This window comes from Cygnus atratus, chromosome 5 (genome assembly GCF_013377495.2).
Source record: "Cygnus atratus isolate AKBS03 ecotype Queensland, Australia chromosome 5, CAtr_DNAZoo_HiC_assembly, whole genome shotgun sequence".
NCBI lineage: Eukaryota > Metazoa > Chordata > Aves > Anseriformes > Anatidae > Cygnus > Cygnus atratus.
In genome coordinates this window covers 34,457,145-34,473,667 of record NC_066366.1, presented here as the reverse complement: position 1 = coordinate 34,473,667, position 16,523 = coordinate 34,457,145, and the positions used below count along the sequence as shown (strand labels likewise).

Below are 16,523 nucleotides of genomic sequence, written 5' to 3'. Positions count from 1 at the left end.
CTGGCAACATAATTATTAAAGTAGAATTTATTTCTGTAAGCTCATCTTGAATCTGTCTTTAACCCACCACACTTCTCCAATTCATGTTCTGCAAATGGAATTTTGATATATGAAGTTGATCTTCAGGTTGTTCTTCTTAAAACCCTGTGAAGAGAAAATCTCAAAGCTAGTATAACGGCACATGACTAGTAAAAGCAAAATAAAATTTGTTTGGGTTTGGTGGGGAGGAGTTGAGGTGTTTTGGGGTGTGGGCTTTTTTGTTTGTTTTTTCCCGAGTGGTTCTGTCCCATAATGTTTGAAGGAACATTGAGAAGTCTTGAAAAAAAAATATTTTACCTTTTAACTATTATATTCTGAGAGACCTGATTTGTGTTTAGCTATACTATGGTTTTGTTCGTTTAGCATGTGGATTGCTTCAGTCAATCACAATTGCACCAAGCCATTTATTCAACCTAGGTTTACTCTATGCCTGGAATTTAGTTCTACTGTGTACATCTGGTGGGGGCGGGGGGAAGAAAAGCACTGGGAAAAACTGTCCAAACTGAAAAAACTGTGCTGAATGTCAGTGTATCTGCTTTACAGTATTTCTTCCAGCGGCTCCAATGAAAAGGTAGATTCCTTCTTACGTAGTCTAGTTGTTGCTTTCCTTGTATATAGCCACTTCCAGCAATATGGTAGAGAAATTTACAGAGACTGTCAGCTTTGATGTGCAAATTGGTAAGCAAGACACTGAAGTGAGTTTCTTATGTTCTCTCCTTAGTTTTGGATAAGCACTGCAAAATGTAAGTGTGTACTGTCAATCTTAAAGTGTTTGAAGTTTGAATATCTGACTTTTAACTCTTTACTTTCAGAAATAACTGGAAGAGGTTCCCTTTATTTCCCCTAACTTAAAAGTAAACTAGGAAACTTGTCCCAGTACAATATTTTAATAGCTTACACATTTCCTATCAACTTGATTTTTACATTTTACTGTTGTTATGTCAGTTTTGGGTTTCAGTAAAGGTACCTTCTTTTCATATAAGCTCTCTTAAGACTGGTGTTTCAGGCTTGCTTGTTTGTACACCTTTGTGTAGCCAACTGATTTTCCAACTAGATGCTGGAAATAGTCTGTCACCTATCTGGATTTCATGAATAACTGCCATTTCTTAAAAAGATTGTCTAATAAAGTAGTGTGAATGAGCTGCTTAGTTTTCTCTACTGACATGGAAAGCTTTCGAGTTTTATGAGTAGAGAAAGCTTTTTTTTATTTTTTGTGTCTATTTAATAGAGGATATGGGGAATTAGCTCAAACAGTTCCATTTCTTGCTGCTTACGGCAGTTTCTGCTGGCATGGCAAATGATGTGCCAGGGCAATGGAAAAGCCGTCCTGCAAAGTGGAAAACCTTAGCAGTGTCTGGATAATGTAGAAGTGGGTTTGGCAGGTTCTTCTATGCCAGTACTTCTTCTAGCATGCTGGAGAACTTTTCAGTAGTCTGTTCGATGTTAAATAAGTTCTAATGACGTTCATTCTTCCTTCTTCTGAATGGGTTATGTGACACCTGTTTTGGTAGAGTGAAATAGTTTCTATCACAATGACATATTAAAAATTCCTGACAGTTGTTGTGTATGAAAAGGTGTATTCAAGAACATACTCTTTGCATGGTAAGTGGTATATTTGTGAAAATTCTTCACTCATGAAATTCATTCTAGTACTTCAGATCTAGTTCTTAGAAAGCTGGCTCCTGTATAACGAAGCCTTACAGTTGTAAGATGTTACATTGTAAGGGTACGTAAGTCAGCAGAACATTCACATTAGAAATTTGGATACCTTCTCGGAAATAAGGAACTCTCTTGTGGTGTTCTGCCTTTATTCATTCCTTCTTTGCTGACTGACTGAGATTTCTGAGTCCTCTATGCAAGAGGAAGTAAAAAAAAAAAAAAGTGTCCATTTTAAAGTTCTTTATAATTCTGATGTGGTAAAAGAATGAAAGCTGATAAAAAGAATGAAAGCTATATTAGCATAATTTGTATTGATTGAATTGTTTCCTTTATGAGTTTTAAATCTCTTGAAGTTTTATTTAAGCTGCTGTTCTTAGCTACAGTTTAGTTTACACTTCCAATTTGCAAATTTATTTGTACTGAGCTGTCTCTAAATATTCATGTGGCTTACAAAACTCTGGTACGACTCATTAGCATCTGACCTCTGATAAAAACAAACATACAAAATAAAACAATCACAAAAAGACTGAAAGCTTTCTCTGAAGGGATTGAATTAATCTGTTATTTATGTGCTTCAATATATAAGTAATTTTTTGGGAATATCCCCATCTTATTTATTGGATGTGACTAAAGACTTACTGAAAATTGTGATCTTAAGATAACTACACTTGATTCAGAATCTTGTTTTACTCTAGAGCACTATCATTATCTGGATAACGTGCACATATTTTTTCAGGTTTCCGTATAAAAGTAGTTTAACCTCTTCCAGTTTAGGTTTTTGAGCTCTAGTGATGACAGCTCCTTTTTTTCCCGAAAGGAAGTCTGTTCTTGAAGGTGAGGAAACATGGAGCATAAAAGTGAAATGAGCTATCTAAGGTTATAGGATTAACTTTTCCCAGAATTAAATAGGACAGGTCCAGAACGGGGAGGAAAAATCATTGAAGTATGTCAAGCTACCTCCGTTATTTTTTTTCTGTTCTGCAAAAATAAAGATTCAGGCCTTTTTGGTGGTTTCTGTATATGAATTGATAGAAAGTTGCTGTTTTTAAAAAGCATGCATCTTTTTTTCTTTTTCCTCGTAACTTTTCCCCCTGTTCTTTCCCAGTGTGCTGTCAGTGCACCACCAACTCCAGAAGACCTGATTCTCAGCCAATACGTTTATCGCCCCAAGCTGCGTATTTATGAAGAAGATTGCCAGGTCCTTTCTCAGATGATAGATGAGTAAGTCTGTCTTTTTTTTTTTTTTTTTTTCAGTCATAGGTTATATTAGTAATTCTATTTTTCAGCTCCATTTGCATGCAGAATGTCCTTAAGAAAGTTATTAATTACATATGGGAAAAACAGAAAAAAATGGGAGTAAACCTACCTAATGTTGGTAGCCAGTTTATTACAGGTTTATACAGTATAGGGCAAACTCTTAGGGAGGAGCTGTGGTTATGGAGATAAAGCTTCTTTTTCCTCTGGTACTAATAGAGTGTTTTAGTTGCAAATCAGAAGAGTTAAAGATTTTGAGTTGTACTGAAAATAATCAAACATAGGAAGCAAAATCATAATAGGTTATGATCTGTTGTTTGTTCCAATTTTGCAGTGTTTACTGTTAATTGAAATACAATTACCATGACTTATTTCCTTAACCTGAAGGTCACTTCTGGTCTGATACATGATGCCATTTACAATTTGTGTTAAATTTTACTATAAAACTTGATTTAAAATCAGTAGTAAGATTTTTCCCAGCCTCGTTAGCACCATTTTCCATTTCTTTAGCTCTGTAGCTCTCTATCTCCTGTTCAGACCTACTCTCTACAAAAAGACTATAGAAAGTGAACTTTGCATTATGTTCCAGAGTGTAAAAAACATAGCCTCTATGTAATGAAGGCTTTAGAGGAGACCTCTCCAAGATGTAAGACCCAAATAAATGAAAATGTTTACATTTCCATATCTTAATTAGAAAAGGTGAATGTAGTGTATAAATACCAATGTGCTTCTTTGTATGCTTGTTGCAGTTACAACGAGCCTTTCTTTCAATTCTTTCTTTTTTTTTTCCTGTATTTCAGATTAAAACAGTATGTAAGCGTCCAGGACCAACCACTGGTGAATGTGAATAAGAGTTTGTGGGAAGTAATGAGAACCTGTTCTGATGAAGAGGTAATATTGCATAACAAAATAATGTAATGAAGAAGAAATGTATGCATTCAAATTTATGAAGAATTTACGCATTCAAATAAAATAAGAACCATTATGGTCACTGAATAACAGTAGGTAGGTAGAAGATACAAGGTAAAATATTTTCTGAATGAAAGTCTACTATGAGAACTAGAATAAAGAATTTCTTATATGGCAGAAGGGTTGAATGCAAACCTGGTTTATAATACTGTAGAGGAACAAGTTACTGTGAAACAGAAAAACTTGATGTTGATAATTCAGGTTAGTTAGAGAAGAGAAACTTTAGAGAAGCCTCAGCAAACAGTGCAATTTTGGAAGCGAAAAAATGAAGTTTTACTGTTGAAGCTCTTATAGCATCACTGGTGGTGCAGAATTGTCCATTAACTTAAATGTTTACCCATACTTTTCCAAACTAAACAATAGTATGAGACATAATAAGCAGAAATTGTTGTTACACAAAAATAAAACTGCATACAGAATTTGGAGTACAACAGTGGTATCATGTGCCAAAAGAAAGATGATGAGGCCAGAGGGTATTTCAAGGAGGATGCTAATGATAATGGGCACAAAAAGCACCCCGAAGACATTTGCATTTTAAAAAACAGAAGCATTATAAGAGTGTCCCAGACAGAATTAAGAAGGTAGATCAAGGGATTGTTTTCCTCGCTTTCAATACCAAGAATAAAGGACTAGTCAGCAAAAATTAAAAGTAACAAATTTAAAAGACAGTGTTGTTCATAGTTCATAATTAGATTTGTGTTAGAGTTTATCACTGAGGCTAGGATAACTGGATTCAGGAAAAATATACTTAGAAACAATAAAAGCACCAGAACCCTTAGTGAAAAATAACAGATTTGAAAGGTTATTAAGCAAACCTCTACATACTGGCATTACAATGATACCACCTAGTGGAAATGGATCGAAAACACTACAAAAAAAGTTTTTTGTATGTTCCTCTGCATCTTCTGGATTGACAACTGTCAGAGAAAACCTCGAACTACACAATTCTTATAGTCATTTCTGAAGTAGTTGTCACCATTCCTGGAGCTATTTGAAGACTGGGGACATGGTTTAGTGGTAGACTTGGCAGTGCTAGGTTAACAGTTGGACTTGATCTTAGATGTCTTTTCCCACCTAAACGATTCTGTGGTTCTATAATCTGTAGCTATGTTCTATTAAAACAGGTGGCTTTTTTGTTTATTTCTTGCAATTTGGGCACTGCGTGGACTTGTTGACATTTTGGTTAGCCTCTTTAAATTAGCCCCTTAGTAAGGGGGCAAGCGTTCTAAATGAGTCTTGAACAATTAGAATGAGGCATCTGACATGGTTAACGAAGCTGCTCTGTTTTTTAGTGAAAGCATCTCCTTCTTAAGTTATTGGAGCTGTTAAAATCTGATGATACTGTTTTCTATGCTGTTCACTCTTGGAATATAGATTGTGTTGGATCTTTGCTAAGAAAACCATTACTTTAGTAGTAGTCTTGAATTAACTTGGATTGTCCAGTCTTAAATTCAATTTCCTTTGAAACTACCATGTAATACTGCTGCTAGAGAAATGGGATATTGCAGGGAGAGCAGAGAAGAGAGAAAGAGTTGATTGAACGATCTTTTGTTTCACATTTCTATTCACTTTCCCTTCTGTATTTTCTATTCATTGCAGCTGAAGAGCTTTGGAGCAGAACTGAACAAAATGAAATCCTATTTCATCAAAGAAAGTAAAATCTTGGGTCACAATGAGAAAGAGGCATTATACAGCAAATTACTGCAGAGTGCGCAGGTAATGTGCCGCAAGGCTGCAGAGGTTTAGGTTTAACAGAGGAACTTCTACTGTATTTTATCTGTGCTTAGACTAGCATAAGCTGGGACCATCAGATGTAGGACCCTAACTATCTTGTATAAGACTCTTTGGTATTGAACTTGTTTTCCTTTTATTTATAAGAAAATATAAAATACATTGGGACAGTGACTTTTTCTTCTAGTTACATTACAGGAACCTTCTACCTAAGTATAAGTTAAAAGCTCTAGAAATGTATTTAGTTAAATCTCATCCCTTCAAAAAAAGAAAGTCATTAGGAACATTGTTAAGTATCTGGTACTTTCTTACCTATGACAACTGCCTTAATGTTGTCTGTTAGTCTGCCTCTTCATTCTAATGACAGATTGTGTCAGCTACTTTAATTACTTTATTAGCAAGCAAAGATCCACATGGTGGTCCCAGAAGGCATTCAGCTTCTTTAAAAAATTCATTGACTTGTGTAAGAACACATTGCAACAGAGTACAATTTTCCCATCTTAGGAACAATATGAAAAGCTACAGTCAAGAATAGCAAATGTGGATGAATTGCTCAAGGAGGCAGAAAGCTGTCTTGCTGATCTGGAAGCAGGTATGTGTTTGCAAACCAGTGACTGATTTGCTGATTTCTTGCCCAGTCACTCTGTTTTTCTGTAGAGCTTTTATGTAAATGGTCACTTCAAGATTCTGTGTCTGGTGGTTGCTTGGAATTTTAAAAGTCCCATGTTACAAGTATCTATTAGGTCTGCACACCTTTATTTGTGTCTGCAAACTTGTTTTGTGGGAATAACTTGCCCAACAAATGAAGACTGGGAGCATTTCTGCACTGAAATACAAAATTATAATTGTAGCCTACGAACGTATAACCAAGCTAGCTAAATCTGAAAGTGATGACAGTACAGCTGCTGGCAGCACACAGTTCAAAATGGCTGCAGAACCTGCTAGTGATCCCACAGATAGGCAGGACTAAGCTTTGTACTCCAGGACTGTACCATTTTCAGTGTCATTCCTGGATGGTTTAAAACTTGTTCAGCTGTGTTCAAACAAGCTGCAGTCAGTACTTGGGATTGCCATGTTACGATAACTGTGTCTCTTCATAGAACCATAGGATAGTTTGTGTTGGAAAGGGCCTTAAAGATCATCAGTTCCAACCCCCTGCCATGGGCAGGGGCACCTCCCGCCAGACCAGGTTGCTCAAAGCCCCATCCAGCCTGGCCTTGAACACCTCCAGGGATGAGGCATCCACAGCTTCTCTGGGCAGCCTCTTCCAGTGCCTCACCACCCTCAGAGTGAAGAATTTCTTCCTTATATTTAGTCTAAATCTACCATTTTTTAGTTTAAAGCCATTACTCCTTGTCCTACACTACACTCCCTGACAGAGGGTCCCTTTCCAGTTTTCCTGTAGCCCCTTAGGTCCTGTAAGTTTGTTAAGAGGTCTTCTCAGAGGCTTCTCTTCTCCAAGCTGAACAACCCTAACACTCCCAAACCATCTGTCAGAGAGGTGGTCCGCCTCCTTGATCATCTCTGTGGCCCTCCTCTGGAATCATTCTAATACTTTCATGTCCTTGTGCTGGGGGCCCCAGAGCTGAACACAGTCCGGCAGGTGGGGTCTCACGAGAGCAGAGCAGAAGGGGACAATCCCCTCCCTCGCCCTGCTGGCCATGCTTCTTTTGGTGTAGCCCAGGATACGGTTGGCTTTCAGGGCTGCGGACACACTTTGATTGCTTGTGTTGAGCTCGTCAACCATCACCCCCAGGTCCTCAGGGCTGCTCTCAATCCATTCTCCACCCAGCCTGTGTTTGGGCTTGGGATTGCCCTGGCCCAGCTGCAGGACGTCGCACTTGGCCTTGTTGAACCTCGTGAGGATCGCACAGCCCCACATCTCAGGCCTGTCCAGGTCCCTCAGGATGGCATCCCTTCCTTCCAGTGTGTCAACTGCACCACACAGCTTGGTATCATCGGCAAACTTGCTGAGGGTGCGCTCCATCCCACTGTATGTGTCACTGACAAAGATGTTAAATAATGCCAGTCCCAATCCGGACCCCTGAGGAACACCACTTGGCACTGATCTCCACCTGGACGTTGAGCCGTTGACCTCAACTCTCCGAGTGCAACCATCCAGCCAACTCCTTACACACTGTGTAGTCTATCTGTCAAATCCATGTCTCTCCGATTTAGAGACAAGGATATTTCTTTTTTGTTTTTCATTTATTTTTCTTCCTACTTCTCAATGCCTTCAGTAGAAATTAAAGTGCACGGTAATAGCTTTGAAACAGTGCAATAAAAGGAGCTTTATTCTTTATCTGTTACTACTTGAGGTTTTTGGTAGATAGCCCACCAGCTTCTTGTACATTATTAGCTAGCTTTTAAATACTAAAATGTCTAAAACTCAGAGATAAATAAAATGAATTCTAAATACTGCATCTGGGAATTCTGTAGAGACCTTCTGATACTTGTTTCCAACAGATTCTGAATGGGAAGAATGTGAGACAGACTGCAGTGAGGAAATGGCAGAAGAGGACTCTGAATCAAAAAAACTAGAGGAAGGTAATGGTACCAGCTGAACTAACTGCAGGTTTCTTTTTTGTGGTGTTTTTTTGTTCATTGATGTTGGTTTTGTTTTGTTTGTGTTTTTTTGTGTTTTGTTGTTTTCTTTTTTACTTCTGGAGAGGGTGAAACTGCCCCCATCCTTGCTGTATTAGTTGATATCAACGCAAAAATTACTGCTTTCTTTTCCACATTGAATACAGCTAATAACATAGGTGTTAAAGAATGAAAAGGATTTGTTCTTCTCATGGGTAAATGGGATTTAGAACTTGGAAAAATGTGACTGGAAGGGTGTGTGCTGGCTATCATACCCAGCACTTCAACTGTTCTATAACTACTAACTTTTGTAGACCATGTCTGTATCTAGGTGGAAGTAAGAGCTGTTGAGATCTCTCATGTTGTTAAGGAAGATGACTGCGCAGTGAGTTAGGGCTGTCTTTGTTGCTCTTTTCTCTTATAGCTTTTTTTCCTCCTTTCTCTTAGAATTGGAAAGCCTCAAAGCTCAGGAAGAGGAACTTCAAAGGTAAGATATCAAAAAGCTTAAAGGAGCTTAAAAATGTACACACTCAGGTTCTAGAGATTTTTATTATTTTTCACCAGTGTGCTACATCAGATATTTTGCTTTATCATTGCAGAGAACTGTTGGATCTGGAGACTGAGAATGAGCAAATGTTTGTTCAGTTGAAACATCTACAGGAAAAAGAAAAAAGCTGCGAGGAACTCCTGGAGAGATACAAGTAAGGAAGGGAATTTCAGGTTTTATCTTTTTTTATCGGTTCATTCTGGGGACTCAAATTTCTATATAAATGTTTTGGGGTTTGTTGTTTTTCCTTTTTATTTTATTTGGAAGATCTTTGGATGCCCCTTTCTTCACAATCTAGGATAAGCAAAAAAGCATTGGTGAACTTCAGTATGTGAGGGACTGTTCTATTAACAACTTTGTAGTGATACTTTGCATCCAGTCTTTCTGTATCCAACTCTCCTCCCATCCCAGAATTAACATTTATGTGAAATGAATAGTAGTATGCTTGGGTTCCCAAAAGATTCTTACACGCTGTTGACAAATGAAAATTTATTTGGTCTCTTATAACATAGCTGCTCTTATGCACTAATGCTCTGATCAATGCTCTGATTAATGCTGCATTAATGCTCTGATCTTTGTCCTTCAGACTGGTTGGTTGGTTGAAACTTAGGTGTTTTTTCTATTTCTTTTAGCTTCCCTGAGTGGGAGATTAGTGAATGGAGTGAAAAACAGGCAGTCTTTAATTTTCTTTATGATTCGATTGAACTTACAGTCATATTTGGACCCCCAATAGGTAAGTTGCAAAATGGGTAGGTTTATGGCTTATGAACTTGAAAGATTAAATAGTTGCATGATAGAAACCCAAAGGTTCTACATTAGTGAATATCTACTAAAAAAAATAGAAAAAAAAAACATAGTGCTAGTAGGCTGCTAGTAAGCAGAGAGAGGCGATAAATGATGGCTTTGAATATGTTTATCAGTGCTTTCTATTAAAAAATTGTAAATGTGTGTAATGAATGGCTGTTTCTGAAGAGGACGAGCTGTAACTGCAGAACTAAGTATGGAAATAACTGATACTTTTTTGTTGTTTGTGTTTGTTTTCTGTTTTCTTGTGTGTGTGTTTTGTGGTTTGTTTTTTTTTTCTTCTCAGATGGTGATGTTTTTGGTGAAAATCCTTCCAGAAAGATAGTTAGCCTGAGCTTTGAATCTCTCTTGGATGGTAAGATTTTGAGTAGCTTGAAAGTAGCTGCCCTCATTATCTCTTACTGGGAGGACACATTATAAATTTGCGTTTTAGCTGCTAATGCCCTACTACATGGTTTTGAGTAGATTTCTTGCAACGTGTTTTTTTGTTTATTTTTTGTTTTTAACAGAGGAAAAAGCTCCACTCTTCTCATGTTTAGTCCATAGACTCATCTTCCAGTTTATTGAAAGTGAGGGCTGCTGGCAAGAAAAGTGTCCCACACTGCAATATTTGCCTCAGGTAATGTGCCAGGAAAGCCTATATGACTCTTGAAAAATATTAAACCTTTTTTTCTCACAGAGAATAGGGCTGATACTGATGAATACTTCATTAATGCAAATCAAAATCAGCTTCATGAATAAATATTCTGGGATGAGACGGGAAGTGCCTGTCTCGGAAGGCAAGAGACGTAAAAGCTGTGGTTTCTTCCTAGTTTGCTGCCTTGATGTCTGGCTGCCTTAGTGATTTCTTAAAATCCTTTTCTCCTGCTAGTAGAAATCAGAGAATTGAGCTGAATGCCATTCTGCTTCTAAAAGAATTAACAGTTCAAATTGCCAAGCCCAGCTTGGTGTTCCCACATATCTGTGTAATCCTGTTGACAAAGCTAAGGGGAGAAACTTAGGGCAAAGAACATATGTTTGTTTTTGTGTGTGTACAGTTTCATTTTTACATCCAAACTGAGATAGCAGTTAAGCTGCATTTTTTAATTTTCTAGCACAAAACTGCATTTTCAAGTGTCACATAACTTACCAGTCTCAGTTCCAATGTAATTTCTCTTCTGTTCTCATGTGTAGGTGCTTCATGATGTCTCTTTGGTGGTGAGTCGCTGCAGGATCTTAGGAGAGGAGATCGAATTTCTGGAGAGATGGGGTGGAAAATTTAATCTTCTGAAGACAGATATCAATGACACAAAGTGAGTAACCTCAAGTGGAGCTTACACAAGTCTTACAGAGGGCCTCTAGACAATCAGAAACAAGGCATCAAGATAATTTGGTTTTCTTGAAAATGTTATTCTATGCAACTCCTTATTAACAATCTAACTTCTTTTAGTATAATTGAACTATAACATCCAAAAGGCTGGAAACGAAGCTCCTCTGGGATTCAGCTAACTTCCTTACTATCCTCTACTCTCTCCTTACTTGCTGATTTCCTTTTTGACTTGACTCTCTCACTTAAACCTTTAGACCGGAGCGTAGCGATGCAAAGGAGACAGAGCCAAGAGTTTACCTGTGTAGCTTAGTGCTTCGTTTCTTTTATAATAGGCTTAGTCTTTGATTCACTTCAGCCAAGCAGAAACAGCCCTTGAAAGATGAATGCACTTAAACTAAAGTTTATTTTCTTTAGCTTTCATTTTCTCACGCTACTTCCCGCCCAATTAATTTTTGCCTGCCTACCTTTAAGCTGTTTACATACATTACTGTAATTTTGTAGTACCCTTTGCAAAAAAAGTGTTCTATTACGTGCCAAAAGTCACTTAAAAGCTACAATTTATTTAGGTCAAGTTGAACAGATGCAAATGTTACCTATGCTCAGATTTACTGTGGTAGATTTGCCTTGAAAAGACCTTTTTTAATGCTTATCCTGTTTAATGCTATCGCAAAGCGTCTGTTTCCTGGGCCTTGTGTACTGGGTGATGGTCTTACCCTTATTTGCAAAAAGATTCAGTTCTGGCCTTCCTGGATATTGTCATAGACAGAGTACTGTTCTAGACAGAAATTTGACCTGATTTAAACAGGGTTGGATTCCTGAAACAAACTTAGAATTATGGTCCTGCTTAAAGGCTCAGAAAACTTTAGCTAGCTAGAGATGTTTTATGTTAATTAGAAGACAGATTTTTGACTATTGCTCTGTATTCTCCTGTAATTTTGAAAGGATCTGTGAATTACGTGTGTATAACTTCTGTGGGTTTTTTTTTTTCTAATTCAGTGGCAGAACGCTGATAGTGTTAGAATGGAAATGTTCTTTTAACCTTATTTATGAAGCCACTGCTCATCTATTTTAGAATTCTTTAGGAATTATTGAGCTTGTTGCAATTTGTTATCCTTTCTGCAACTGAATTCAAAGGAGATGACAGTATATTTGTGCGTTTTGTGTTGATATTTTATGTTTGTTTTTATTTCTCACACAGCATGAAGCTTCTGTTCTCCAGTTCCACAGCTTTTGCAAAGTTTGAGGTGACTCTGTCTTTATCTTCCAACTACCCAGCTACTTCACTGCCTTTTACTGTCCAAAAACAAATAGGAAATATTGGGTGAGTTGAACAGAAAGAACCATCCACGTAACTGAAATTTAAAGGTAGGGGTGGGATATTAAATGGTCTGTATCACCTCAAACATGTGGTAATCTTCTCTTTTCCAGACACGAGGAAATTTCTGCTGTTCTGTCCAAGGTACCAGTTGGTTACCACTATCTGCGGAGAATGGTGAGCTTGATCCATCAAAATCTGCTCCAGGATCCCAGATGATTCGCTAGATCCAAGTGCAGGACTGAAGAAGTCAAACTGGATATTCTTTGACTTTAGCCTCAAAGGAATTCAAGGTCTCTCTCACCAGAATGGGAATGTTGTTGGCTTCTCAGCTCTCTGGGAATCTTGTTTAGTAACTGGTTGATATCGAGGATGATCAGTACAGACCTCAGGCTTTTCTTTTGTACCAAACTATAAATGAAGAAGTCTCTGAAGAGGATGAGGAAAAGTTTCTTAACTCTTCTATTAATCCAGTCCGCCTTTTCTTCTAATCACCACTGGTCTTGGCCTCCTTTTATAGTCTTTTCCTGGTATGAGTATTCTTCTGACACAGTTTGTTAATTTTATTCTGGATTGATTTACAGAGCTCTTGTGTAAAACAATGATGATTATTTTCTAAATTAACGTGACTGGAATTTCCTTTCATTAGCATTACTTCTCTACTGCATAACACTCTAACATATCACATCAATTTTGATCTTTATCAGTTTCCTGGAACCCTTCCCAAAACACAGAATTATAGTCTTGCTTCCGATTAACGAAATAACCGGTAATAATTAGACAGTTGGCCAAAGCTGGAAAGACTTCTGTCATGAAGACTACAGATCTCTGTGCTTGACCGTGGACTTCAGGATGCAACAGACTCGGAGCCACCAGGTTCAATCTGCGTGAGCCCTTACAACACAAAGTTTGTTCTGATGTTCTGTGCGCAGGTCTTCGTCCAGTACAGTCTCTTTATTTTGGTACATTGTCTGAGGTTGTAATGAGTTAGAATTTTAGTGAGGAGACTGAGCTATTTAAATTTAGGAGGCGTCCATAATGTCATTGGTGCAGTCCAGATTGATTTTGTATATAGTTTATATATTATATAGGTTGAGCTGTTGGAACTGATATAACCCTGATTGAATTTATGGTGTTGAAGTGCCTACCATTTCTAAGCAATCCATTCTGTAGGCTCACACCGTTTTTTGTAACTCTGTAAAATACATTGAATTTGAAGATGTTTTCATGTGTTTAAAGTGTTGATGTATTTTTGTCCTTTTATGTTTTTTTCATTCTGTTTGCAAGGTGGAAATTCATTAAACATTTGAATTATTGTTCTTCCTTCTTCAAGGTGTGATTATTGGCTGCTCCGTTTAAACTTTTGACTGGAAAATTACATATTACTCTTGTAAAAGCTGTTAGCTATTTGAGAGAATTTTTTCTTGTGTTTCCCAGTGCTAGACTACTATGGCTGGCTTTTCAGGACAATCCATTTAAATTTTATTTGGAAAAGAGTGACTAAGTTGCAAACGACTTGGATACTATACCTGGAATTACTTTTAAATTTTCTGAGGTCATTTTATCAGCAGTAATAACCAGTAGAGGGTGCTGCAGTAGTACTTTATGATCATTATCTAACTTGGTTTTTTTGTGCCTTTTATTTTTTTTCCAGCATGTTTCCAAGCCAAAAAAAAAAAAAAAGATAATGAAGACTGGAATAAATTCTTGGTAGAGTTTATATTGGTCTGAATATTGAATGAAATACCAGATGAAACAAAGCCACGCATTTGCAGTAGAAAAAGGGGATTAAGAAGAAATTAAGCAGTTCCAGTTTTGTATTTAATTTATGTTTGTACTTGATTTTTGGAGTTAAAGTTCATAGTGTGTCATCTATAGGACTTGATGTATTACTGTCAAAACCCTCACAGATATAATGCTTACCAAAAAAAAAAAATTTTGCCAGCCAAATTTTGATGAGAATTTAGTTATATAGCCTTCAAACACAATGCTTATTGTAGCCATTGCTCAATCATGAAGTGGGATATATGATATTAGCAAACTCTTATTTCCTTCAGCAATCCACTTTTATTCGCAGTGCAAAGTTGAGATTAGTACAGACATAATTTGAAATCTGCTTTTAAGGAAGGGGGGAAGAGGAAAGGGAGAAGAAATTAATTACTTTTCAATAATTAATTATATTTTCTGTAGGAAAAAAAATCCGTCTACAGATGATGACTTCATATTTGGTAATAAAATACTAGCTGTGAAAGAATGAGCGCTATCATGTTTTCATACTAATACCATTGGAATGATGTTTTGACCTTGGCTTTCTTTAATGATTAATGTATGGATATCAATAGTAGCCATTGTTTTACTTCATTTAATTTAAAGCACCTGTTCTTATAAATTTAGACATCATCCATGAGCATCTAAAATTACCCAGGCATATGTGTGAATGCCAAGCGAATTTCAACTATTTTCAAGGTCTAGTATGTTACAGGAAAAGAATCATTTATGGTCCTTCAATATTGCTGACTTAGGGCCGGTACCCTTATGTAAATTGAAAAGCCTTTCTTCTCTTATGATCTGTTTTGTCATCTTACATGCACATTAAATTTTTTAGTAGTCTAGTAAAAGGTTAAAAAAGGCAAACGCAAGTTACTGTGCATTATTAGTAATACTCTGCTTTCATGTTCCCAACCTTAGTTTTCATGGGAAACATTCCAAAATCTGGACAGAGGATAGAAACACTAGTGGAAAACACATTTATTTAAGCATACATCAATGCTTTGAGAAGAGTCCGAAAGCAAAATGAGTGATTGATCAGTTTGGCAATTTAGAATAATATGAAAGGGTAATCTAGTGCTAAAGCAAGTGTTTGCCTAGCTCAGAAGCAGAAGGGAAATCTTGGTATTGAATCAACTCTTGTCGTAGTTCTCTCTCTCTGAGTCCAGGGCATCTGTGAGTTGCAAACCAGGTTCTCTAAGGGGCATCATTGTTTCACACTGTTGAAATTGTTTAATGTTTGTAAAACTGAACTCTGCACACTGTCTAATTTCTCCGTGCAATTCTAGTGCTACTTCAGTTGCAGCAGTGGAAGCTACTGACACCAACATTTGAATCATAGAATCATAGGATATCCGAAGTTGGAAAGGGACCCACGAAAATCATCGAGTCCAGCTTCTGGGCCTGTACAGGACCACTCCAAAATCAGACCACGTGTCTGAGAGCGTTGTCCAATTCTTGAACAACGGCAGGCTCAGTGCTGTGACAACTGCCCTGGGGAGCCTGTCCCAGTGCCTGACCACCCTCTTGTTGAAGAACCGTTTCCCCTCCAGACACAGCTTCATGGTGTTCTCTCCTTGATATCACCTTATTTCTGCAAACTATGGGAAAAAGACTTATGAGTGGAAAAAGGATTTCTAAATAGGCTATTTATACCAGATATACCACCCTAAAGGTACGGCAGGTAAATTCAAATCAACCATTGGATATGGAATATTAAGTTAAATTTAACAGCTTAGAAGTTTGAACAAAAGCTCATCTGCTTTAATTCGGGGGGCTTGTATTGGTGAAGTTTTAAAAGACACCACCACTGGGTTCCAGTCAGTGGAGGGACCATAAGAAGAATTTCCTTGGGCACAAGATTCGCTCTTCCTTGAATCTTCTTGGTCTTGCCCACGTGCTGGAGGACAATTAATACAGTTTAGCTGTGCCCTATGACGTGCATTGCCATACAACCTCACGGGTACTTTACACGGTGACAAGAGCTTTTTTACCTTAATTTTCTTTAAGTAGACAGGATAGGGGGCACGTAAAAGGATAGCAGCATGTACAAAGGGAAACCTCTGGCCAGTGTCCTTTCTTCCCAGCTTTGTGCTGTAAGATTCCCATTGGGGTTAAGGGGCCTTTTTAAAGCTAGCTGCGTAGATAGTCTCAAATATTTAGTACTGGCTTGATACCTCTTTAATATCTCATGTTCTTTATCTTTGCATGACTTTATCTGCATGACGCACCAGCTAGCTTGCCAGCACTAGAATGGATTTAATAAACATTTTAATGAAAAGCACAAAAACTCTGCAGATATTTCTAACAAGCCTGGCCTGAAGCTATTTTGATCGTGCTGCTTTGCCTGTTGTCAGAACGAATTCTTGCCGGTGTCTGTAATAACGTGGCACTGCTACATTTTGTCCTCATGTTTGGTACTAATACGCGAAGGTAGGAGCTGAAGGAATTCCTACAGACCTTGGTCAGCTGAAGGAATGAAAAGCAGCAGTGAAATTCGGGTTTTCCCGGTCAGCGTTACCCTTGCTTGTGGTATCGAAGTCCAG

The 16,523-nt window shown here is 37.6% G+C and overlaps 1 protein-coding gene across 1 annotated transcript in view; it reads left to right on the top strand.

The window, feature by feature from the left end:
• KNL1 (kinetochore scaffold 1) overlaps positions 1-13,533 on the top strand; it is a 30,947-nt gene extending 17,414 nt beyond the window's left edge. The window contains exons 15-27 of the mRNA XM_035539971.2: positions 2,804-2,919; positions 3,753-3,843; positions 5,521-5,637; positions 6,157-6,244; positions 8,119-8,199; positions 8,683-8,722; positions 8,835-8,936; positions 9,415-9,515; positions 9,873-9,941; positions 10,096-10,205; positions 10,760-10,878; positions 12,094-12,216; positions 12,324-13,533. Coding sequence (XP_035395864.1) covers positions 2,804-2,919; positions 3,753-3,843; positions 5,521-5,637; positions 6,157-6,244; positions 8,119-8,199; positions 8,683-8,722; positions 8,835-8,936; positions 9,415-9,515; positions 9,873-9,941; positions 10,096-10,205; positions 10,760-10,878; positions 12,094-12,216; positions 12,324-12,429 — 1,263 coding nt within the window. The 3' untranslated portion in view covers positions 12,430-13,533. The remainder of the gene's footprint in view (positions 1-2,803; positions 2,920-3,752; positions 3,844-5,520; positions 5,638-6,156; positions 6,245-8,118; positions 8,200-8,682; positions 8,723-8,834; positions 8,937-9,414; positions 9,516-9,872; positions 9,942-10,095; positions 10,206-10,759; positions 10,879-12,093; positions 12,217-12,323) is intronic.
• The last annotated feature ends 2,990 nt before the right edge of the window (positions 13,534-16,523 follow it).